General features: G+C 36.3%; 2 protein-coding genes across 5 annotated transcripts in view; both read left to right on the forward strand.

Moving 5' to 3' along the window:
- The first annotated feature begins 596 nt into the window (after positions 1-596).
- Positions 597-4,249, forward strand: LOC106662075 (nuclease C1-like). Its single transcript, XM_014385882.2, has 5 exons — positions 597-924; positions 3,254-3,438; positions 3,496-3,735; positions 3,786-3,960; positions 4,018-4,249. Exons 1-5 carry the CDS (start codon positions 712-714, stop codon positions 4,114-4,116), a joined length of 912 nt encoding a protein of 303 aa, XP_014241368.1. The 5' UTR covers positions 597-711; the 3' UTR covers positions 4,117-4,249.
- Positions 4,250-6,385: 2,136 nt separating this feature from the next.
- The window catches only part of LOC106662232 (guanine nucleotide-binding protein G(I)/G(S)/G(T) subunit beta-1), a 64,736-nt gene continuing 46,140 nt past the window's right edge, over positions 6,386-24,981 (forward strand). Inside the window, exon 1 of one of the 4 annotated variants that reach the window (XM_014386143.2) lies at positions 6,386-6,671. The gene's annotated coding sequence lies outside the window, so the exon portion shown is untranslated. Of the gene's footprint in view, positions 6,672-20,976; positions 21,211-24,981 lie in introns of those variants that run through there. The other 3 variants (XM_014386145.1, XM_014386144.2, XM_024227549.1) reach the window with 3 other exon arrangements.

Consider the following 24,981-nt stretch of genomic DNA (forward strand, 5'->3'; position numbering starts at 1 on the left):
GTATATGTTTTACGTGTTGTTTATTATCTATAATTTTATAGTTTACTATAATTTTATAAAACTATAAAATTTTATAGTTTTTTATGTTATGTATTTTTGACAATTATACTATCAGTCTGTCTTTCTTTAAATAAATAAATTAATTAACCAAAAAGTACAAGAAAATTAGTTATATATTTATAAATTAAAAAAGTAAATACACCTGGAAATAATGGTAGAATTTGGGAAATTTTGTTTACTTCGCCTGTGCACTTTTAAACTTTATAAAGTAAATGAGGTTTTCTGTATATATTTTACGTGTTGTTTATTATGTATAATTTTATAGTTTACTATAATTTTATAAAACTATAAAATTTTATAGTTTTTTATGTTATGTATTTTTGATAATTATACTATCAGTGTCTTTCTTTAAACAAATAAATAAATTAACCGAAAAGTACAAGAAAATTAGTTATATAATTATAAATTTAAGAAAGTAAATACACCTGGAAATAATGGTAGAATTTAGGAAATTTTGTTTGCTTCGCCTGTGCACTTTTCAACTTTATAAAGTAAACGAGGCCTCCTCTCTAAAGAGAAGGCACCAAAATGCTGAAGGTTCAATAAAAATTGAACACCTTAGAACCGTGAAGTGCCTCTTTATAGACACGTCCGGTCAATTTTGCCTTCCTTTTAAAGAAATATAGACAATTGTGTACAAAAGTCGTGAAAATGTTCAAAAAGTTTTCGACGGTGGCGGCGATCGCCTCTCTCGGCTACGTGTCCTGGCTAGGTGGAAAGGAATCGGAAAGGAGGAAGGTCCTGAAGGAAAAGGACCTCTTGGACACCTGGGGGTCCCGCCTCGGGCTCGGCTCATTCAGGGTTTCCGCCGCAACTCCTTTCAAGTCCAGCCCTACTATAATCACCCAAGACAATCTGGGCCTGGTAATCATAATTAATTTTTACTAACTAATAATTTCAGGGGGTTTATACTGCACTTTTAATAAAACACCAATAAGTACCAGCTTATATGAAGTTTCCTATGTATTTTATACTGAAGAATAATGTAGCTTTGCAGTCTGGTAGCACGTAAATGTGCCAGAGTGATTCTCATTGATGCATATAATTCCTTACATGTACATTATGTCTGCAGTTTGTCTAGGAACCTGATAAAACTTTCTTTCTTTTTCCTTTTAAGTATATATTTTGATTTTTTTTCCAATCCAACAAATCTTGGTTTTCCTGCCTCCAGTTACTTACATTGCTCTCTAATTGTGTGTATTCTTTCCCTACAGAAAGAATCCACACCACGACCTGTAAACGGTGTAACAGGTCTCATCTTGGCAGAGGTTCATTGCCTCTGATTGAAAGAGAGATTTAGTGTACTGGAACAGTGAAGTCTATTAAATGGTGTTTCTTTGACTTTACCGATTCTTTGAGTTTTTATCGATGATTATTATTATTATTTTGTAGGCACTACAGTCCTAATGGACCCAGGCTTGCTCACACATTTCTGCCATTCCTATCATGAGCCTTTGCTTTCCAACATGCTCAAGCGTGGTCTCCCTCTCGTTTAGAGACCCAACAGGTCAATTGAAGAGTCGATGAAGAGTAGAATTTTGACCTTGGACAACCTTTCTTCTTCCATTATTTAAACATGGCCTGAGCTGAGCTCTTTTAATGGGTGTCGTAAAAATCCTTTTCCTCGCATGTGTCACAATCATTTATCAGTTCAGCTAGTCACTTAGGTTTGATTCGCAATAAATTTTTGTTTTTCCGAGACGGGGTTGTCTGCTCCAAGCCCAACCTCCAACATGGAGAATCAGGTCATTTAATTTTGTAGTTTCACTCTTGACTATTTTGGAGTTACCTTTTCCTAGGAAGACTGCATTCACCGAGACTTTGTAGTCTGCATCTTCAGTGTGTAGTTTAATATCTCACCGGGACATTTAATTGATGATAGTCACCTTTTTTTTACTATTTACTACCACTTAAGCTTTTGGTTTTCTAAGTTATGAGCTAGCTACTTGGGAATTGGAGTATCACGTTAATTTCTTTAGGGTCACTAACTAGGTTTTACACACCATTTACCTCTTTATTTCATTTGTCTTTAGTCCTGGAGGTTTCTCGCTGGATTGTGTATTCTTTTACTTTCTATTCAGAATACCGTTAGGGCTTGTAAACTACAGGTACATTTTGCCAGAGCCCCACTTGAATAGAATTAAGCATGAGGCCATCTGGCAGTACATATTCAAAGCGGCCTTTTACCCTCATACACCATAGAATGTTCCTTTCATTGAGGATGAACTTAAAAACGCAGATTTCTGAACACACAATGTAGAGTATAAAATAAAAAGCAAATGTTGATTGATTTATATAAGCTCATGCAAATACACGCACCGAATTGAGCTTATAATTAAAGTTACTTAAGATTTTGGCAGGCCGGGTCAGACAATGGTCTTATCCACTCCACCTTTGAAGTTTCACTCCAGCGGTTGTCAACCATTAGGCCATTTCTGCCCCAAAATCTTGTGGTTTTTAAATCAAGGCACACTTTTTTAAATACATTCTTTCTTATTGACATACCATTCACTCAAATAGGGTGGTGGAGTACTCGATATTCATCCATCATCCTTTCCACATTCTGCATAAAATGGGGTACTCAATGCTTTACAAATTTACGCTAATAAATACATTCATTTTCAATATACACAGAAAATAAACTCATAATGAGATGTCTATCAAGTACTTTATACAATGAAACAGCCCTGTTTCCTCCAAAAATCAGAACAGCAGACCAAATACTCATTGCTGTGCTCAAGCTAAATTTTCATATTGAGTGACATTCCTACACACTCTCTATATGGAGCCAAGGAATGACACCCTTTAAACATTTCTTTTAGGACCCCTGATCTGGGAGGCATGTGGATGATAGCAGTGGCATGCACATCCCTCCGAAAGATCGGCTGCTCTAAGCAAAACTTAAATGTTCAATGAAGGTGGTATTACAGGTGGGTGGAATGCCGTTGGCTGGGCGCCTGTTCGCCTGCCCGATGTGGAAAAAAAAAAAAAAAACATTTCTTCACATGCCGGACACATGCAAACTTTGGCCCAAAAGTGTCCGAGTGTCAACCTTGCATGGCCTATTCTTAATCAGGTTGGGATGATCTCTCTTCTATGATTCGGTGTTAAATTTGAGCAAATAATTTATGTAAATGTCATTGTGAGTTTTACACAAATTTGACCACAAACTTGACATTGTCATACTTTTTAGACGACGACAAACAGCCCGTACAGCGTAAGGGTTTTTGATGACTTCATGCTCGTGTACGACACCAGGAATCGGATACCATTCTTAACATTCGAACATCTCACTAAGGACAACATTAAGAGAGTTGGGGAAGTGACTCGTCAACGCTCTGAATTTACCGAAGACTCAGAGATCCACGAATATTTCAGGTTGTTTCTTTGGTTTTTAGACGAAATTCTTAAAATCATGGTCTAGTGCGCTTCCAGGTCAAAAAATTCCGACTATTTCAAAAGCGGTTATGACCGAGGGCACCTCGCAGCAGCTGGAAACCATATGAAATCCCAGACGCATTGCAACCAGACTTTCACCCTGTCCAACATCGCTCCTCAAGTCGGCGTCGGTTTCAACAGGAACTCGTGGAACCGCTTGGAAAAATACACAAGGCATTTGGCAAGGAAATACCCGAATGTTTACGTCTGCACCGGGCCTCTTTTTATTGAAAAAAGGTCTGTTTCAAATTTTAAATTATTTCATTGATTCAACAGCTTGATTTCAGGGTCGATGGGAAGAAATACGTTAAGTACGAAGTCATCGGAGAGAGCAATGTTGCTGTTCCAACCCATTTCTTCAAAGTCATTTTAGTCGAGAAAGACGATGGCACATATTCGCTACTGCCTTTCATAATGCCCAACGCACCTATTGATGACAATAAGAAATTGGATGAATTTATAGTACGAGTTGTTTTTTTACAAGCATGAGATGATATTAATTGACTTCCTCTTTTTCAGACGACATTGGAAAAGATACAAAAGCGATCCGGAATTATGATTTTTGATGAAATTAGTAAAAGTGGAAAGCTGAAAGAAAAATCTAATAGGCTCATTTAGAAAATTGTGCAATTTTTTAAACTAAACTGAACAGTGGAGAGTTTTATTAGTATTGAAATTATTGGTTAAAAAAAAGAAGGTTAAATTGCTAATTAAATTGTAAATATATATTAGATATGTTTATATTACAATATGTGTATATATTTTTAAATAAATGACAAATTTAATTAAATTATTCAATACAATGTACAATAAAAAATGAACCAAAATTAAATCATTTTAATTGTAGTTTGATCATTTTATCTTAAGGATTGAACAAGTAATTGACAAAATGTACATCTGCCAGATCAAAACCGCAGAGGCAGAACAGGTTTGTTGGAAAGGACCAAACTACTAGTTGAAGACCTCACATAACTCGCTATAATTTTATTATAGTATTATGCGATTTTTATTTTTTTGTTATTTGGTACGAGTTCGTGGTTTTCGAGACAAAGGAGGCTCCGTTTATCACATCTGTACAGTCTCCGTCAGGGATTCTCGGTGGATCCTCTTGTCGTGCTCTTATTAGAAAGATGTGCTGAGTTTGACTAACCGTGCCAGCATGGTTCAACTGCTACAGATGTTCTAATGATGAAAAAATGTAGAGATTGTGCACTCAGAAATTCTGCAAATGTGCAAAAATAAAAGAAATATGCTAAAACAAGAAAAAGTTTGCTGTCATTGTTGATTTGTACATGGTACATATGTATATACTTTGGCTTTTTCTCTGTATTCAAATTTATAATAAAATCTGTATGCACATTTTACATATGTAAAAAAGAGTGCTATTCTTTATTATTAATTTATTTTAATATTTCCCTTCGAAATACCTACAGCTTTGATTAACAGGCCAAAACGGGAATCGGCCAGCGTCCCAGTCCCAAGTTGGCCAGTGACCAGGGGTCACTACTACTGTATGTTTTTTTTCTTTTTATGGTTTAAGTGTTAACATGGCGCTCAGCGCTTTAAGGTAAAGGTCCAGAGTTTGAATCCCACAGCCCTGCATTCAAACCCACCATACCTACAAATGCTCTTTGAAACAAAACACCGACACCCGGAGGGCTCGTATAACCTTGGAGTTGAACAAAAAAACCTTGCCAAATAAAATAAATAAATAAAACTCCTTTTTATTTAATTAGTTATCTATTTATTGTTGATTATTACTTACAATTCCATGTAATTATACTGTTTATCTAAAGTTTTTGGTTGAGATGAAAAAGAAGTGTTACGAGCAGGATTCGAACCCACGACCTTTGGCTCAATACGCTTCTGCTCTAACCACTTGAGCTATTGTAACTTTACGATTGACTATACCTTTTTTTGGAGTCAGTGGCCACAATAGTTTAGGCACTGACACACCACTGATCAACAAAGGTAAAGGTCACTGGTACAAATGTAGCAACTCTGAATTCAAACCTGACATACAGTTTTTTTTAAACACTGGCACCCTGAGGGTTCATATAACCTTGCAGTTGTAATACCCTTGCAAAATAAAATAAATAAAATTAAACACTTTTTAATTAGTTATCTGTTTATTATTAATTATTACTTGCAATTCCAATAAATTATTCTTTTTATCTAAGGTTTTTGGTTGAGATGAAAAGTTAGTGTCATGAGCGGATTCAAACCCACGACCTTTGGCTCAATACCCTGCTGCTTCAACTACTTGAACTATCGTAACTTCATGATTCACGACTAGCTTAAGTGGTTATAGCTGCAGCGTATTATTAGTGATAGCAGCGTAGTATTGAACTGAAATCCGTTAATGTATGTACGGTTTGTAATGTTGAAGTCCTGATTTTTGTAGGATTTTTTATTTTTATTTAATTTATTTATTTGGGTGTCAGTGGTCTTGCAATAGTTTAGGCATGCTGATCACTATAAGGTAAAGGTCCTGGTTCGAATCTAGTGACCCCGCATTCAAACCCAACATACAAATGGGCTTTTTTTTAAATATTAGCACACCGAGGGGTATAAACTCGTTGTAAAAAAAAGATGGTGTTTTTTTTTAGCATAGGAAATGTCCCAATGAAAATATCCTCTGCCAAATTGTCCAATGGTTTTTCTTAAAGTTATCCGCCTTTGATTCGAATTTGTAGTAGAAATAGTAAAGGTTGGGTGAGTATGTAGTTCATCTACTTTAAAAGATAGTTCTTACAGTTTGTTGTTTTACAGTTGAGTAAGTACTATCTTTTGAAGTAGTCGAATTTGTGATGCCATCGGTTTTGAATTGGGGCGGGAGCGGCTTAATGGCGGGAGTGGTTTTTTCGATGACGTCACGGATATCGGTTTGCAAAGTTAGTGGAAGGAAAGCCGCACCCTGCCCAACAGAGTGGCTTGTGTACCGTTTAGTTGTATGTACAAGTTTTTGTAGGTAGATTTGCATGAATCTGGCCGCGTGTCGAGTCCGTCGGGGTTCACATGAATGTGATCCTTGCTCGTTTTGAAATCCGGTACCGTTTTTCCATTTTCGAGCGTACCAGGGAGGCGTAAAAGTGACTGGCAGCTAGCGACGGCCCTACACCGACTGCTGAGGAGCTGGCTGGACAACAATATTCTCGTTCGGGGTATCCAAGGTAAGCGGACCGCCTCCGGGCTTTTATCGGCCCGATTTTACACCGGCGCCCGGCCTCTCCGCCTCCGTAAATTTACGCCGATAAGGGGAAAATCTAGCCTCCAAAATGGCTTCTGTCGGCCATCATAAATGGCAGATGAAAGCCCGATATTTCCTCGGCCGGCGACTCGGCTTTTCAACGTTTCTTTACTTTTTTGGCCAATTTATGAGACGGGGAGGCGGACGACGACCTCGCCCGTAAAGACCCTCAACCCAGGAACAATTTATTTCCACTTCTGGAGATATCAATATTAAACTCGACTAACGTCACACTCCCTGTATATCCTTTAATTTTCCGAAATTTCGGAAAATCTCGACCCCTTTTTATCATAAACGGAAAATATTTTACATTAAATGACCGATAAAACCTTATTTAAATAAAACCTGCACCCACCCGATCCGTACTATCTCACAATAGGAAGTTACAAAAAAAGGGCGTTTTTCCGATAGTCCACACCTGATAATACGGGAAAACCGATAATAATTGTTTTAACAAAAGCTCCTCTTCCGTGCTTCTCATCATCATCACGAGCGATACAACTCCACATCTAATTTAAAATTTAATTATACTAATTCCAACAGATAACTGCCCCACACCAAATGGAATGGATATAATAAAAGTCCATATTGTTCACCAATTTTACAAAATACAACTAAAACTCATTATACTTTATAAAGTGATGTTTTTATTGTTTTATACTTTTTCAAATTACGTCCATACTTTAAACATGTCACTTAAAAAAGTCTTAGGCTGTTATTTATAAAATACATCGTATCAGACTACTTGGCAAACCACTGAAATTGTGTTAGATCCATAATCATAATTCAAAAAATTATTTTTTTTAAAGTCTATATTCTTTGCTAACAAGCTTTACAAACCTTGAAAAAAATGTAATTTTAGTTTAATATTTAGAAGAAAAAACTTTCATTTTGTGCTTAGAAGTCAATGTGTAAGTTGTACGACTCGCTGCTTTATAACCTTCAATGCTTGTGTTGTTATTTTACAATAAACTATTTGTAGACTACATTAAACAAGCTAGTGAAGGATTAATGAGACTTACAATAAAAATGATTTAAAAAAAAAGTCTATACTTTGATAACAAAACTTACAAACCTTGAAAAAAAATCTTCCAATTTCAGTTTAATATTTAGAAGAAAAAACTTTCATTTTGTGCTTAGAAGTCAATGTGTAAGTTGTACGACTCGTTGCTTTATAACCTTCAATGCTTGTGTTATTATTTTACAATAAACTATTTGTAGACTACACTAAACAAGCTCGTGAAGGATTAATGAGACTTACAATAAAAATGATTTTTTTTAAAAGTCTGTGTACTTTGATAACAAGACTTACAAACCTTGGAAAAAAATCTTCTAATATTAGTTTAATATTAAGAAGAAAAAGAACTTTCATTTTGTACTTAATGTCAATGTGTAAGTTGTACGACTCGTTACTTTATAATCTTCAATGCTTGTGTTATTATTTTACAATAAACTATTTGTAGACTACATTAAACAAGCTAGTGAAGGATTAATGAGACTTACAATAAAAATGATTACAAAAAAGTATATATTTTGATAACAACACTTACAAACCTTGAATAAAAATTCTTCTAATTTCAGTTTAATATTTATTTGTGTTAGTTCAAGTTAAATTTTTCACAGCTTAATGGACATAAATAGAATTTACAGTTCAGAGGTCAATTTTTTTTAGGGGCTGTAATGAAAAGTACTGTTCTGGGAATCAAGGTGACATTTTGATGTAGTAAAGTACAATTGAAAATTTGTCTAGGCGCTGGATATTGGATGGATTGGCGAAACTCCATAGGTCCACACTGTACGTCCAAAGTTGGCGCAGTAATGTCTTGTATGGAGGTGAGTTGTGATGGTCAAAACAGCTTTCGGCCCTTAAGTTGTTAGTTGTCCAAGCCTTCTGTTAAGTTGTTTTCTTAAGTCTTAAAGTAGAGTCCTAAGTATTTGACTTTGAGAGCCTGAGTGGAAGTCGGTGTTGTCGGTCTGTTGTTGATATACAGTGTAGGGGTTGACTTTTCCCCCCTCTCTCTTCAATGTAAATGTACATTGTGTACATTTTTCCTCTTTCGGTCTTCTGGACTGTAAATCAACATAGGTTATCAAAACGTGAACTTGTCAAAGATCAATTAAGGCTGTAGTTGTCCAAGGCTTCCTTAAGTTGATGTTTCTTAAGTCTTCTGTGGAGATTCTCGTCTGCTCTTTTAAGTATCTGAGTGAGTGGAAGTTGGTAATTCCGTGTAGTTGATGTACAATGTATGGCTAGACAGTTTTTTTATTTTTTTATTTTATTTTTTATTTTTTATTTTTTTTTTTTTTTAAATGTAAATGACCACTGTATTTCATTAAATTTCGTCTTCCACTTTAAGCACTAATCTTTTGATAATCTTGAAGAGTTCTTTGATGTTGAAGGTTGGTTGGAAAGGATTCGGTTTAGAAGACAAAATTTCGGTATCTTCGGTGGTAATGATGGTATTGAGATATATAGGAAAGTCAGCAGTATAGTATACAGGATGAGACCAAGAATGCTCCCTTGTGGGACGCCGCCCTTACCGGAGCACTCGTCCCACCTCACTCTGAAGCAGCGGACAGTTGAATATGATTCCAGGATAGGGTAATAAGGAGTTGGTAGGAAGCGTTTTAGTTCATAGAAGATGCCTTCTAGTTGATGATCTTTTGATCCTTTTGTGAGGATTTCACGTCAGTCTTCTCTCTAGGTAAGTCGTAAGTATCTGACGTCGTTGCTCCTTGTAGATGTAAAGAGGAAGGCAAGACTGTTTTTTTCCCGTGGGGTCTGCTTGGTTTAAAAGCTAGTTATTCGCAAATCAGTGAGATATAACACAAGCTCAAAGGTCACACAATTTACGACCGTTCAGGGATGAAGAAGGGGACGTTCGGAATTCTGTTGCTCCTTGTTGTTGATGTATAATGAAGACAGTTTTTCGTTTTTAAATGTAAATTTACTGTTTGTACGTTTTTGATCTTTCAGTCTTCTTTGCACCAGGCTTTGATCAAGTTGTTCTTGGTTTCGGGTTAGAAGTCCAAATTCATTATCGCGTTGGTGGCAATGATGGTATTGGGGTGTACAAAAAATCAGTTGTATCGATGGTATAAATGAGGGGACTGAGAATGCTCCCTTGAGAGACGTCAATCTGATGGGTGTGCTACCAATTGCATCCGCACCTCACTTTGAAGCAGCGGTCAGTTAAATAGGATGTAATAAGGAATGGTGGATAGGAAACATTATAGGAAAACAGAGGATGCCTTCTATTAAGTTGTCTTTTAAGTCTTGAGTGGGAATTCCATGTCTGTCTGCTCTTTAGCTGTATTCCTAGCTACAACTCGAGTGGAAGTTAGGAGCTTTTTGTTCCAATTTAAATATACGCTGGATACGTTTTTTCTCAAATCTTTCTTGTCCTCCACTTTTTTCACCAGTATGATAAACTCAAGGTGTTTCGGAATGTTGGAGGTCCTTGGATAGGATTCGGGTTAGAGGACAGAATTGCGGTTTCATCGGTGGTAACGATGGTATCGGGTTGTATATAAAAGGAAGTAGTATAAATGATATAAAGGATGGAACCAAGAATACTGCATTGTGGGATGCCAGATGGTTTGATACCAGAACATTAGTTGCCGCATCTCTGAGCAGCTGTCAGTTAGTAGAATTCAAGGATTCTAAACTGCTCTTTGACTATCGCTGAAACCCCCATAAAACCGTGCGTTAACGAGATATTGACGAAAAAGAGTAAAACTTATAAATTCTGTGTCAGTATCAAACACTGCTGAGTTTTGACGATTGATTTATCAAATGATGCGGTTTCTTACATCCAACACAATTCATTTTCTCTCCAATCGACGAATCAACTGATCGCGGGGTTGGCTATTTTATTGGCTTTTGTCCGTTATGATTGTTTCGGGTTGTTTCGAGGAGAATTTTCCCTTGTGCAAACCTTGCTTCTTGCCAATGCAACAGGTGCCGAAATATTTCGTTTGTTGGACGATTTCGTGATAACTATCAAAATTCCTTGGTCTAATTGGATTGACACGTGCATAAATGGAGTTTTTCGATGACTGACTGGTAGTGATTAGATGGGAGTGATCACTAAAATAAAAATAAATTGAAGGATTGCAGCAGAAGTGATTGTGTTCTTGGTAGACGAGCTTTACACTTGCCAGCCTCTTTTAAGAAAGTTTTGTATCAAGTCGCGGCCATTGAAGTCGAGACTTTTCACAATACATACTATATGACCATATGGGAAGCCTTCATCATTCCCTGCTTCACCATAGAGAATCGTGGGAAAACACTTTATGAGTACAGGAATCTGAAGTCTCTATCTTAGTAGAAGGACCACAATGCCATTTGCTAACGATTTCAATGATGAGAAATAGCAAAGAATATCATATTTTTCATTGTCATAAAAATGAATGAGATGAATCTTTCTTTGCAAGGGAAGGGTATCTCAACTTTCAATGCTAATGACGAAGTTTGCTCCTTTAGAAGAAAAATCCAGTTTTGGGTCGAATCTGTTGAGAAGGAAGAGGTTTTCTTGTGTTGAATGATTAAAAAGAAAAAAAAAAGGAGCTTGCGAACAGCACGTAGATGGATGAAATATGTGAATACCTTCGAAGTTGGTGAACATTGAGCATGACCCAACACCTCCAGATTCAATGCTGCAAGACTTGGTGATTAAACAGTTTTCAACAGTTCAGTTTCGGCAAAGCCAACCAGTCTATCTTCAAGTGAATAGGATTGTTAGATAGCCATTACTTCAGACTCCACCTTGAAATCTACTTTAGAGCCGTTATTTACTCTCATTTCCGGTTACGTCCGAAAATAAAAAAAATTCAACTTATGCGAGTCCGGGTTTTCTATCTCTACAGTCACCAAAACTAAATACCGAGCTGTCTAGATCCTGAACCCGATATCCGTCTCCAGCTATCAAAAATTAAATCCAACATATCCCAGAATTAAATCTGTTGGTTTTTTTTCTCCCAGCCTCAATGAAAATGAAATATTTGTCAACTGCAACAATTTTATTGTCAGAACACATGCACAGAGATAAAACACGCTGATTTATTGAAACAACGCGATAAGGGGGGGGAGATGTAGCAATGCTCATTTTGTTACATAACTATTTGCATAAAGTTAACGAGGCATGTCAATTTGATAACGTCAAAATACGGGACACTATATTCTGTTAATTTTCCTCAGCAATTATCACTTAGATTTTTGTATAATAGAATGGATTAAAACATTTCAGTAAGGAAGAAGTGGACGTTCTCTAAGTCACTGAGGTTGTTGGCAGAGATCTTGACATAAGAACAGTCAAAACTCAGTTTTTCACTATCAACAATGATTATTCGGAATGACCAGTTTGTATACACTGGAAAAAAAATAAAAATTGAATTATCACAGTGTAATTACACTGACTGGCTATTTTGCAAATTTCAGTACTGCAGTTGTGTACATTCAATTATTATTTTTATTAATTGTTTGATTATTTGTTGCCAGTATCTACTTTGCAAATCATGTTATGATTCTTCCACACTAAAATATAAAAGTACAGTTAAATCCCGATATTTCCTAAACCGACATATCGTAAGAAAGTCCCTTGAATAAATCTTATTAAATCGTATAAAACCAATGCATTTCAGTCCCTTCGGTGTGTTTTGTCCATCAACGTCAACAAAACTTATAATTCGTATTTTAGCATTGAACTCCCGATTAAACGTATGGCTAGAGTGGTAGGGGTTTCCTTATAAGGATGGACCGAGCTTCATGTCACGTAGACTATTGTGATCAGTGGTGGGTGTTTCCAGGTGTTTGTGTCACCCGATGCCATTGACTCAAAATAAACCAAATTGCTTGCTGCAATGAATATTGACGACAGAGCATGGAAAAACGTAACGGCAACTACGATCAAAAATAGCTTCAGAACTTGTGATAACCAACCTCAGGATTATGGGGTGGAGACTGGAGTAGAAGCTGAACTACACGGACCGAAGAAAATTAACTTCTGTATTAAAAGTTAATAACTTCAGTAGTAGAGGGCTTAGGGAAAGAAAACTCGTCACTTGTTACAATCTTTCCTGTTATAAACGCTGGTGGAAGGTCTAGGACTGGATTTAGCAAGGTGGGTGTGAAGGGTGTGTGTAAAGCCCTTTTCTTGGGAAGTCGGAACAAGAGGAAAACTTCTAAATTAAAATATTTAGAGATAATTGGAATAATGGATTTACATTATGGTTTCCTAAAGGACGATATATCGGCCATGGAACCGGAAAATGAAATCCATCCACTGATGCTCTTGTCACAAAATGAAAAAAATTCGCGTCACTTTTCAGGACTGCAGTTATTGGAATGCTTAAAGACGCTGAACTTTTAACTGAAACGTGGTCGTTGAAGAAGACGAGAAGAAAAAGTTACTAGTATCAGTCCTAAAGAGGCCATTTTTTTTTTTTTAAATAACCAAACGTGGATAAGAACGTGTTCACACTACTGAATTAGCAATAGATAATTTAAATAATTTTTGCAATGCAGGCAAAAATTGATTAATATTTTCAAAAATAGATTTAGTTGATAAAAATAACATTATGTACATATAAAAAAACTTTATAACATATTTTTCATTTTTTTTACCTTCGATATTCCATAATATCATGTAATAAACATGTCGATATATCGTACTTATCCTTCGCCCCCTTGGAGATTCTATATGTCGGGATTTAACTGTATATACATTTTGTTGTTGTTAGGTGTTTATAATTATAAAATATGTGGTGATTAGTGCCCGTTAATCGATAATTATTCAGAAATCGTGAGATGCTGTCTGATGTGATGTAGGTTTCAGAAAAAAATTTCTTTATCGTGCCAACGTTTCGGTCTTTATTGAGATCATCTTCAGGCTCAAAGTGTTTATCTTCTGTGTAATTGTGCCATTCTTACGTGTCGTGTTGAGAGTGTACAAACACTTTGAGCCTGAAGATGATCTCAATAAAGATCGAAACTTTGGTACGATAAAGAAAATGTTTTTCTGAAACATACATCACACCAGACCGCATCTCAGGATTTCTGAATAATTATAAAATATTTTTCAGTATTCGAGTTTATATAAGACTTAAACTATCTACTATGATTACGGTTAATTTCATGGACTACATTTAAGAAGCTAACAGGCACATTTCAAATTATGATATTTCCTCCTGTGGTCTGCGAGGTGATAAACCTATTGTTTGATAGTTGATCGTTTGATAATCGTGGTCTGCCCATCCAAAATGCCTATACAAAAATGAGCGAGGGTAGGTAGACCAAGATGATTTTTTATAGTGTTCTTTACAGTGTCTATAGTGATTTTTATATTTTGGCTTAAATTTTCTTGGGTACTTTTCTTTACTTAGTATTACACCCAAAATATTTATTTAAGCTCTGTTATTTGGGGCGTCGGTGGTCGGAACGGTTTAAGCGTTGACATGGCGCTCATCACTGTAAGGTAAAGGTCCTGGGTTCGAATCCAGCTGCCCTGCATACAAACCTAACATACATAACATCGACACCCCGAGGGTTCATATAACCTCGTAGTTGAAATACCCTCCTAAAAAATGTTATTTAAGCGGTCTGGTATATATGATTAATTATTGACCACAACATTTGTATGTTATTGTTTTTATTTTCATTTAAAAAAAGTTTTTGTAGAGACATACAACTTCCCTAATTGTGTTTACTTATTTTTATATTTTCGGTTTGGTGTAAATGTTGTTGGACATGCTCTAGATGTTGTGATAATCAGCCATTCTTCATGTTTCATACATTTTTCAGAGGCAGCGACCAAGTAGGTTAACAAGTTAATTTCTAATATCGAGAAGTCATGCATGCAGGATGAATATGCGAAAATGAAATTAAACTCAACGTCGATCAACAAATTTTATTACTGTTTTAGCATTAACACGGTGATTATTAATTCTGGCGATCCAACTTCTTCGTCAAATGTGCTGATTTTGATGACTAGCCTCAGTCTAATTCAACTTGAATCGTCCTCAGAAATAAAACTCGAGATAGCATGGATATTTTTTTATCCACTCGAATTCACAAAATACGAAACATGTCGAAACTAAAACTGTAGTTAAGCTTTTAATTAATAAGATACCAGTGTGCTATCCATTTTTGTAAATTAATAATCTTATCATCGTTTACTACCCCGTATAGATATGATATTAATAGTATCTTTTATTTCTTTTTAAATAACCACTTTATTAGTTGGGGCTGGCGAGACAGGAAAACTTCATAATGATTAGATTAATTATGATAAATTAACGATAGAAACGTTTAATTTGTTCACATTGTTTGTCCTTACCTTGGTTTAATTACTTCATTGTTCTCTTTAGATCTCGAATAGATTAAAAGAAAAAATAACATACAAAAAGACGTTTTGAACGGTAATTCTTTGGATTAATTGTACCTAAAGGTTTGTTATTTCGACAAGTGATTTTTATTATTTATTTTTAATTATCGGTTTGATAATAAGAAGGATACTAGCAAGATTAGATATAGGTACACTTATTTGATGGATGTTTTCTAAGAAGACCCCTCTAATACGGTAGTTATTAATAAATAGCTCGCTTTTCACAAGGTGTATTGTTTTACATACTAAATCGTACATAGTAAATAAACGAATACACTGAAATATATAAATATGGAAGAATCCCCCCTCGTATAATTTGTCTTGTCAACACTGAAAATCATGTGGTCTGTGTCCGCCTAGACTCGCTGTGTTGTCTTTTCTCTGAATTAGTTTCTCAACGGAAACTTAAACAAATATATAACCCTTTTGCTCTGACTAATGCTGAAATAATCTGAAAACCGTTCATCTCCTCTGAGATAATCATAACTCCTTTGTTATTTTTCTTTTCATGTGTCATATATTCAAACGTAGTTACAGACTCAAGAATTCCGTTGAGATAAATATTTAAAAACAATTCACTATTTTATTTTTCATTTTAAATTTTATTTGTATATAAGAACAAAATAATAAATAAATAATAAGTTACTTTGAAAATGAGGAATGTTTTTATTTTTATGTGAAGCGTGTGTCATCTTTAATCATTCTTAGTGAATGATTAATTACTTCTTTATTAGTCATGCTACTTGTTGACTAATTTTGGATTTCAAGCAAAAGCACGAGTTTTTTTTTTTTGTGTAACAAGAGTACTATAAAAATAAATTACGTTTCGTATATTTTATGTTAACAGTAAAAACGTTAAAGATTTAACACATAATTTAAAATAGATAAAACAAGTTTTCATATGGGCTTAGTGACAAACCAGAAGAAACCGGGGGTTGTGAAGGAAAGTGGACAAAAGGTAGCCAAGCCGGTATTGCTTGGATCGCTAGCAAAAGATAAATAGACCCTCCCCTGGGAATGTCTCTTCCCACCAGTCCTCTTTTTGTTATACTTCAGTAAAGTTATATCGTAAAAGCAGTTAAAAAATAAAATGAAATTGATCACGACGGTAAGTCAACGTAGATTTTTCCTAAATGTGGACTTATCAAATGACTGACCTACGGCCACTACACCATAAGAACACAGGCTAAGAGAAACCATCCATTACTGGTACTCAATACGAGCTATTGAGGGGCGAAGAGGTCCCGAGACCATCGTCGAGTAGGCGACGTGGTATGTTCTCGGGATGGGAAAGTAAAAAAAAAAAAAAAATAGGGTTTGGGTAGAGTCGCCACAGTTCCACATATATCCTAAGTAGTTGCAGAAATGTCTTTTACCCTCTTTGGTAAGTTGGGGTTGGACGGTCAAAACAGATCTTGGTCTTGGTCTCTTAAGTCTTCATAAGGGTTCCACGTCAGTCTGCTGTGTAGGTATAATCAAATAAGATTTGAGTGGAAGTCGGTACTGGCTGTGGTTGAATGTACAGTGGATAGCAAGACAGTTCTTTTTTCATGTAAATGAACACTGTGTATATTTGCTCTCATTCAGTCTTGTCCTCCTCTTTTTTTGCACCAATCTTTGATAAGCTCAAGGTGTTCTTTAAGTTGAAGGTGGGTTGGGAAGGATTTGAGTAATGATTGCATATTGAATGGTATAAAGTTTGGTGGGACCAAGAATGCTCCCTTGTGGGACGCCAGCTTGATTAGTTTGCCGCACTCTTCTCTGAAACTGCGGTCAGTTTAAACAGGATTCGAGAATAAGGTAATAAGGTGTGGCTAGGAAGCACTAAGTTTATAAAAGATTTCTTTTAAGTCCTTTTTTTATGTGTGTCAGTCGGCATCTAGGTATAGTCCTAAGCATCTGAGTTGATGACGTACACTGGAAGACAAGACTTTCTTTCTAAGTTTGCTTGGTTTAAAAGCTCGTGAATCGCAAAAACAAGTGATATGACCCAAGGTTACAAGATTTAGGAAAATTCTGGGAGGAAGAAGAGGACATTCTCGTAACCACTGATATCGCTATCAGAGGTCTTGATTAGTGTTAATACATGTACAGAGTTCAAATATGCTTTTGATTTATTGAAACATCACCGCGACAGGGGGGAAATGTTGCAATGCTCATTTTGTTACATAATTATTTGCATATATACGTTGTTAAGGAAAATTATGGTTCGATAACATCAAAGTGTGGGACAACGATCACAATTTTCATCTGTCGTTCCCCCTCCCAAACAATTATTTAGAGATTTGTACAATCAAATAGATTAAAACAAGTTCAGGGTCCAAAGTTTAATCTTAGTAAATTCAACCCATCGTGTTTTCGTTAAATTACCGAAGTGTAGACAGGCTATTCGCTACTTTTTCGTACGAATTGCTAATTAATCTATTTGGAATTCGTTTTGCAGGTGGTAATTAACAGTTGTGCTAATGACGTACATTAAAAAAAAAAATTCGCACGCTTATCATATTCGAATCCATATTCGAAAGACAGGGTGAGAAATATAATCAGCCCGGTTGTTTAACAAGTTTTCTACGTTTATGACCCATGATAACTTGATAATACAAGTCCAAATGAATTTCAAGCTCAAATGAATCGAAATTAATTCGGGTAAAATAATTGTGATCCCCTTTGGCCGGGGGCCAGTCCCCTTTCATTCTATTCAGAAATTCACGACTTTTTCCTCCTATTATTTTAACGCTAGTATTAATACTGCTGAAGGAAATCAATGATGATCACAATCCATAACTGATTTCCAAGAACTATTTACTCGGAATAACTGTGCCGACAGGAATTAATAACTGAATAAATCCGTGCTAAATCCGATGTCAGCAATTGGAGTAATTACTGTTCTATGAATCTGCTTGTTTACCCTCTGTGAAACTTATTACGCGCTGATGGTATTTTTTTTTTCTTTTTTTTTTTTGGTGAAATAGATCTGTTCGGATCAAACCGATAACAAATAACGCAAGAGCGGTTTAGTTTTGGGCGTTGTTCTCTTGCACATTTGACACAAATAAACAGTGGTTCATAATAGTGAAATAATGAACTGTGTCGTTTTTCAATTTTATGAATTTTAGCATGACCATTCGCCCAAGTGGAACTGTTTAGGAAAATTATATCGATTATTTCAAACAGCATAGTGCACAAGTTGTAAAGGTGTGAATCTTGGAACTGAAGTATATGTCCAATTTCATCTAAAAAATTCATCCAGTTTTTGGACTGTGATAAGACAATAGTGTATTCAAAAAGTTGAAATTGTCATAAGCACCTTTTACAAACTGCGTGACTTGATCTGTATTCTTGGTTTTCGATGTAAAGAAAAGGAAGTCTCGATCCATGTTTTGTTTTTGACGTGAACACAAAGGTATCAAACTTCACCCCCTCGATTGCAAACACTGCTCGTCTACATTTTTAGATTTTCGACTGGATTCAAAGGTAGATAGAAGTTGTTTTGGATGGCTCACCTCGAACCATTTTTTAGGAATTGAACAACAGAGGTATTCTCGGTGCCATGCGTACGTGTTGTTTTGGATGGTGCATACGCCACAAACAGCTGAAATTCCCACCAGCACATTTTCGCGAACTGCTCGCCTTGATCTGAATTCCTGTTTTTTTATCGCGAAGTTATTCCTTGGAACGGTGGTGGATGGGATAGTAGCGCACTTTATACTCGCTCCGTTTGCTAACGACTTACCTCCTCGAACCATTTTTTAGTTTTTGGACACAGGTATTCCTTTGGGGGGTCGGTGGCCGGTTAGAGCGTCGATACAGTGATTCACAGAAGGTCCTACTTCCCAAATATCTTCCAACTGGGCGTGTGGACGACGCGAGTAGTATTGCTAAAAAAGCAACTTAGCAGTTCCTTTGGGTTTGAATATTATATTTTTTATTATATAATAATATGTTAATGCAGTGCTCTTCATTGTGTACTCAACCACTTAGACAATTTAGTGATTCAAGTAGTGATGATGAAGTGAAATCCATTATTATTATTACTGCCGGTACAGAGAACCCCTGAATCCAAAGTTAAGAATGAGTCTTTTTTTATAAGAAACCATGGACACCCTGGGGGTTGATATGACCTCTGCTGTTGCGAACCCCTATAAGGACAGTATTATTCGGTGACATGTGAGGCTGGACATGTTGTTTGGGGTGGCGAGGACGAGAACAAATTGAACTTAAATTCATTCCCGTAGTATTTGCGGACTGCTCATGCAACCACGAACAGAAATTCCTCGGAGGTGGATTTTTGTTGGCCCGTACACCTGTAACAGCTGACATTTATGCTTGTCTTTGGCAAACTGCTCGCTTCCAGTCATTTTTTAGGATTTATGACATAAACTCAACATAACATTTTTTTTGTGCAGTGTGGCTTGTGTTTACACCGCGCGGTTTGAGTACTGTTCGTCTCGATTTTTGACACAAACAAAAAAGAATTCCTCTGTGCAAAGTTTACGTGTTGTTTCTTGGCTTGCGCGTTTCCACAAACAACTTAAATTTACACGCGCGTCGTTTACGAACTGTTCGTCTTGATCCGTTTTTGAGGGGGTGTTTTAACATGAAAAAACTCCACGGTGAAATTTTTGTTGTTGCTAAAACTAACTTAAAGTAGGTTTTCATGTTGGTATTTATATTATTTCTAAATCTGCGGTTCAGTTTTCGTTAATAAAGTTTCGAAACAAATTTATCTTATATCTTGCGAGAATTTATTTGATTAAGTTAACAAATCGCAGATAGATAGCAATAGAAACGCAACAAAATTTCAGATTTTCGTTGTAGCAGTTTTTACTTCTTTAATTTTTTGTGTTTTTTTCTGGTAGAAAAGGACTAACGCGTGATGATATACATTCGTGTGACGCGTTCGTAGGACCAAGTTACTCCGCGCATTTCGTGTCACGTTGCATTACATGCTCGTCGCGCTCCTAACTTTACAAGTTTCACGTATGCATCGAGAGTTGGTTGGATGACCGAGTTAAATTCTTTACTAGTACCACCTACATTCCAGATAAAAATGGAGTAGGTAAAAAGGTTCTCGTCCTGTACCTATCCACGAATGGTTTATGGCGTATTGTTGCCGTCGATTATGTTTTTTAAAGTTGTAAAAGCTGGATTTCATATCCTTTTACATGTGTCCATATATAATTTCCTTAATAAATATGGGCTTGTTCGATGTTATGTTTGGGGTAAGGGGCTGTGGTCGCAGTTGGAGCACTAGTTGAGGGTCGGTTCAGAGGGGGTGGCGTTTCTCGTGTGTCTGTGCTGTCGGTACCGACTCAGTCCAGACGGCTCGTGTCTTTACAAGTTTCACGAATGCATCAAGAGTGGATTGGATGGCCGAGTTAAATTCTTTAAATGGAGTAGGTAAAAAAGGTTAAAATCGTTCTCATCCAGTTCATATCCACGAATCGTTTATGTAGTATTGATGTCTACGATTATGTTTAAAAGGTTGTAAAAGCTGGATTCATCTCCTTTCTATATGTGACGATATATAATTTCCTTAATAATTATGGGCTTATTCGATGTTATGTTTCGGGTAAGGGCTGTTGTCGCAGTTGGAGCACTAGTTGAGTGTCGGTTCAGAGGGGGTGGCGTTTCGCGTGTGTCTGCTGTCGGTGCCTACTCAGTCCAGACGGCTTACACCTTTCCTCCCGTTGGAACTGGTAGGTCTGAAGCAGTATTTTTGCCTGATCGATATAAATCGACCTGGGGGTTTCCTCGAGAGAGAAAGAGGGAGCTGGAGGCGGGGATGATGGAGGGCAGGAACGCATGCGTCTCTTTCTCGTCCCACCGCACCTTCGCAGTCACAGTGTTGCCTTGGGCGTGGTACTGTGCTAAATGTCCCAGTTTGAAAAGCTCTTCTGAAACATATCAAGTGCTCCAGTAATCCCTCCTTTCCGCATGTCCCAGATGTCTTGACCGAGGATTCCCCATTTACCTCTGTCTGTGATACTAGTGAAACTTTTAAGATATGAAGTGAAATATAGACTTATGACACTCCAAGGTGTAGTTTTTCTTTTTTGATCTCGGAAGAGGAAGAGGGTAAATATATAACATACATTTAAAGAATGCTTATAGTAAAGACAAGCCTTGCGTTAATCAAGAACCTGCATGTACGCTCACAAAGGTTTTCATAAAAAAAATTAAATATTATTTTGTACAATTTATCTAACGGTCTTCCTTATTCTTATTCTATTTAATTAAAAAATGAAGTTTCCGTTTTTAAAAATGAAAATTGCCGAGGGACTTAAGGTAATCGATAAATTTTCGACCATCACACTTAAGAGATACTGGCCGGATTTCACACCCCCGGCCCATGGACCGGCTCCAGACTTGCCCCCTTCGGGAGAGAAAGCGAGTCTGGAGCGAAGCCGGCTCCAGAAGGAAACTGCACGAGCACATGCACTTCGCATGCACTTTTACCACTTTCGAAGGTGAAAGGAAGAGCGAAGGATGGGCGGGGGTTGAGGGCGGCGAGGGTGTAGTGAGGGAAAGTGATGTAGTTGGTAGTCCTGGACGTCGATCGATACTTTACTTGGCCACTCCCAACAGGCCAAACAAAAAATATATATATGAATTTCTATATCGTATATAATAATACATACCTGGTAAAAGCTGCATTTCCGACCGCATAGTTTAGAAGGACGAGGATTCTCTACCTTAATTTTATTTTTATACGTGGTTTATATTTTATTGTAATTATTCTATTTTAAAATCCGAACAAAAGGAAGATAACATTTTCAGCCAAACAAATATTTAAAAAATATATACTTTCCAGCCCCTTAATTTTAAAATTTTTAGAAATAAAAGGAAATAAAAATTTTAAAAAATAAATATTTAATGAGTTAATCATACTTTACACGATAATTAAAGCCTTGCTTATTAACAAATTAAAGTGTTGTAATATTTGCCTCTTCTTTCTCTAAAAATCTTTTTACTACTTTTAATATTTTGATTTGTGAAATTGACCACTTTTACTCGAGAGCTTAGGTGTATAAACTTTTCCAGATAGTTTTTGAAATTGTTGATATTTTTCTCTTTTTTCATGCTTAAAAATGCATTTTCCTCGTAATAAAAAGCGATAAAATTACCAACCCCGTGATAGTACATTGGTGGGGCTAATCGAACGCATATGATGGTTTTATTTCTCTGTTATGTTTACTTTTTTTTTAATTTTTCTGAAAATATTTCTCTGTTGTTTACTTTTTTTAAATTTTTTCTGAAAAATCCGCGCATTTTAAGAGCAGATTGTGATTTCCTCTTGTGATCTGCGTGGTGATGGCACTCTTAATTGGTAGTTTTAGGACCGTTTTTGGTCTGTCTCCTCGCTGTTTCGGTCTGTGAGGCGCGTTTCGGCTTCAGGGTTATAAGCAGGGCGAGGCGAGGACGAAACGTGTCGCAAAACAAAGCTGCGAGGCTAGGCAGACCGAAATGATCGGAAACGATAAAACTGTAAATTGCAAAGACAGTTTGAACAATTTTTGGTTTTATCGGATATCAAAATTAATAAGCTTTCACAATAATTTTAAAAAGTTTTATTAATATATTATTTACTAAAAAAAAACTAAATTAGCGTTTTACTGGTATAAACCGAGAAAATCTTCTCCACCCCCCTGGTAATTTTTGGGTTCAGTTCATACCATTTTTTTGCTCTTGCCTTTTCTAAATTTTTTTTCTTTGTTCATGTTTTATTTAAAAAATAATCAACATATTTTTGTATTTGTAAATGATATGAATTTTAAAGATTAAGTTAAAAACGTGTAGGATTATTAATTGAGAGCTTGGATAAGCGTAAAAATAAATTGTTTTTAAAAATACTAACTTTTTTAATTTTACGCTTAATTGTGCGTTTTTAATAGTAATAAGAAAACGAAAAACCCTGGGTCCCATTGTTTAATGAGTGTTAATAGCTTAAAATGACGGTAGAAATTTGTATTGAATGAATTAAATAAAGGCTGATAGGCTTCGAATCTTAAGTCCTTAAGCCCTAAAACAAAAGTCGAACCTACTAAACATCTAAAAAGTGTTATAAATATATTAATCACCCATTATGCAGAGAAGGGTTGTTAGATGTGTCCCACATAATAGAGGCGTGTCATGCCTTGGCTCCATACAGAGAGCGTGTAGGCATGCCGCCGGATTTAAGAATGGTTCTCGATCACGGTAGCGAGTTTCAGGGGAATTGGAAAATTTTTATTGTATATAGCCGTTGAGATGTGTTTTGTATGAGTGAGTGTATTTATTAGAGTGAATGGGGAGGGGCTGATGATGGAATAGACCATCGCTCCTCGAGCTGTGTCCGTGACTTGGGTCGATGGCGGAATATTTATAAAATACACCATTGACCCTAATTGGATTGGTTTGTTATTGTGTGCAAGAATATTCAGTACTCCATCCACCAAATGAATGCAATTATATATGTGTGAATGTATTTATTTGTGTGAATGTGTGTTGCAATAATTCGCATACGGTCGAGGCTGAAATGACCAAGCTGTCGGATGCCCCTTTAAAAAAATTCTGTTGATTGTTTCATAAAACAATTCGTATTTTTAAATTCTGGAAGCATGTCCGTAATGTCTCTAGAATTGAACATTTCCCTTATTTGGCTTTATCTTGTCCTTATGAAACGTTCATCTGTCCAGAAAATACTTTTCGAAATTGTTGGCATTTTTTCCAGCGGATCTTGTCAGCCCGTTTCGGAATTTATTTCTCGTTAAACTGCCAATCGAGGAGTACGGTATATTTAAAAAAAAAGGGTTAAATTGATTGATAGGGTCGATGCCCTTTTGTAGAAGTGTGTTTAATTTACTCTGGGACGGGTCTAAACGATTCCCTTTAAACAATTCCCTTCCCGTCCCCTGGAGCAGACAGACAATGCGCCTGATCGACTTTCCAGACGGACAAAATTATATGAGGCCTTTATTTCAAGAGCATCTATTCCTTCATGTGTAAAAAATAATTTGAATTCGATACTAGATATTCTTAGAAGCATAGGAATATAATAAAGGTGGCAGATATGGGGAAAGATAGTTAAATAGTGTTTAATTTGTCCAAAAAAAAAAAAAAATCCTTGTCAGTTAAACTAATGATTTCACGCATTCCTTTTTGGCGATGAAAAGATTTGAATCTATATAAATTTAAAAAAAATGTAATTAGTATAAATTTTGTGTGGATTTGGCCCCGATCCCCGTCCCTGTTCATTGTGACGGCGTCCTCGCGGGGGTGGTCCAAAGGGGTTGGAAACAAACGGGCTTAAACAAACCGCAGCATTATCGATTGTTTCGTCCTCCCTCCCATATAAGGAGGAGGACCTTCTTCGGGCACGGGTGGTACTCACCTCCGGGGCACTTGGATTATCGGAATTCCTACACAGGAATAACCGGTCCCCGGTGAGGGTGAAAAAGTAGCCTGCTCTTGTAATTATGTAAATCGAATTTGTTACGAATCGTCTTCTGTCATCGTCGGCGTCACTTTTTCAATGTTGCAGCATAACGTCAACAAGTAGCTGTTTTTATCGTAGCCACCCCTTTTTTCCTCACCTAAGTCTACACATAGATCTTATTTAAATAATTGATCCTTAGTACTCTCATTTATTTTATATATTTTGTCGCCAGCCTGTTACCAGGCAAGTGTGAAATTTGTTTAACAAAACCTATGACTAGATTTTCTGTATATCTAGACCAATTAAGCAATGACATCGTACTTAGAAAGATGATTTCTGTATTTTTTAAATTTTATATTTAAACTGCTACAAAACTTATTTTGTAACACTTTCCCACAAACTATACCCCTTATCCAAAAAATATGACTATT

This window comes from Cimex lectularius, unplaced genomic scaffold (assembly GCF_000648675.2).
Source record: "Cimex lectularius strain Harlan isolate CLEC.00 unplaced genomic scaffold, Clec_2.1 scaffold106, whole genome shotgun sequence".
Taxonomy (NCBI): Eukaryota; Metazoa; Arthropoda; class Insecta; order Hemiptera; family Cimicidae; genus Cimex; species Cimex lectularius.

Bases quoted from the DNA above. Each gene is read 5' to 3' on its own strand.
- LOC106662075 (XM_014385882.2), top strand. From the start codon at position 712: ATGTTCAAAAAGTTTTCGACGGTGGCGGCGATCGCCTCTCTCGGCTAC. The intron at 3,439-3,495 runs GTTGTTTCTTTG...GTGCGCTTCCAG, and splicing joins GAGATCCACGAATATTTCAG to GTCAAAAAATTCCGACTATT. The intron at 3,736-3,785 runs GTCTGTTTCAAA...GCTTGATTTCAG, and splicing joins CCTCTTTTTATTGAAAAAAG to GGTCGATGGGAAGAAATACG.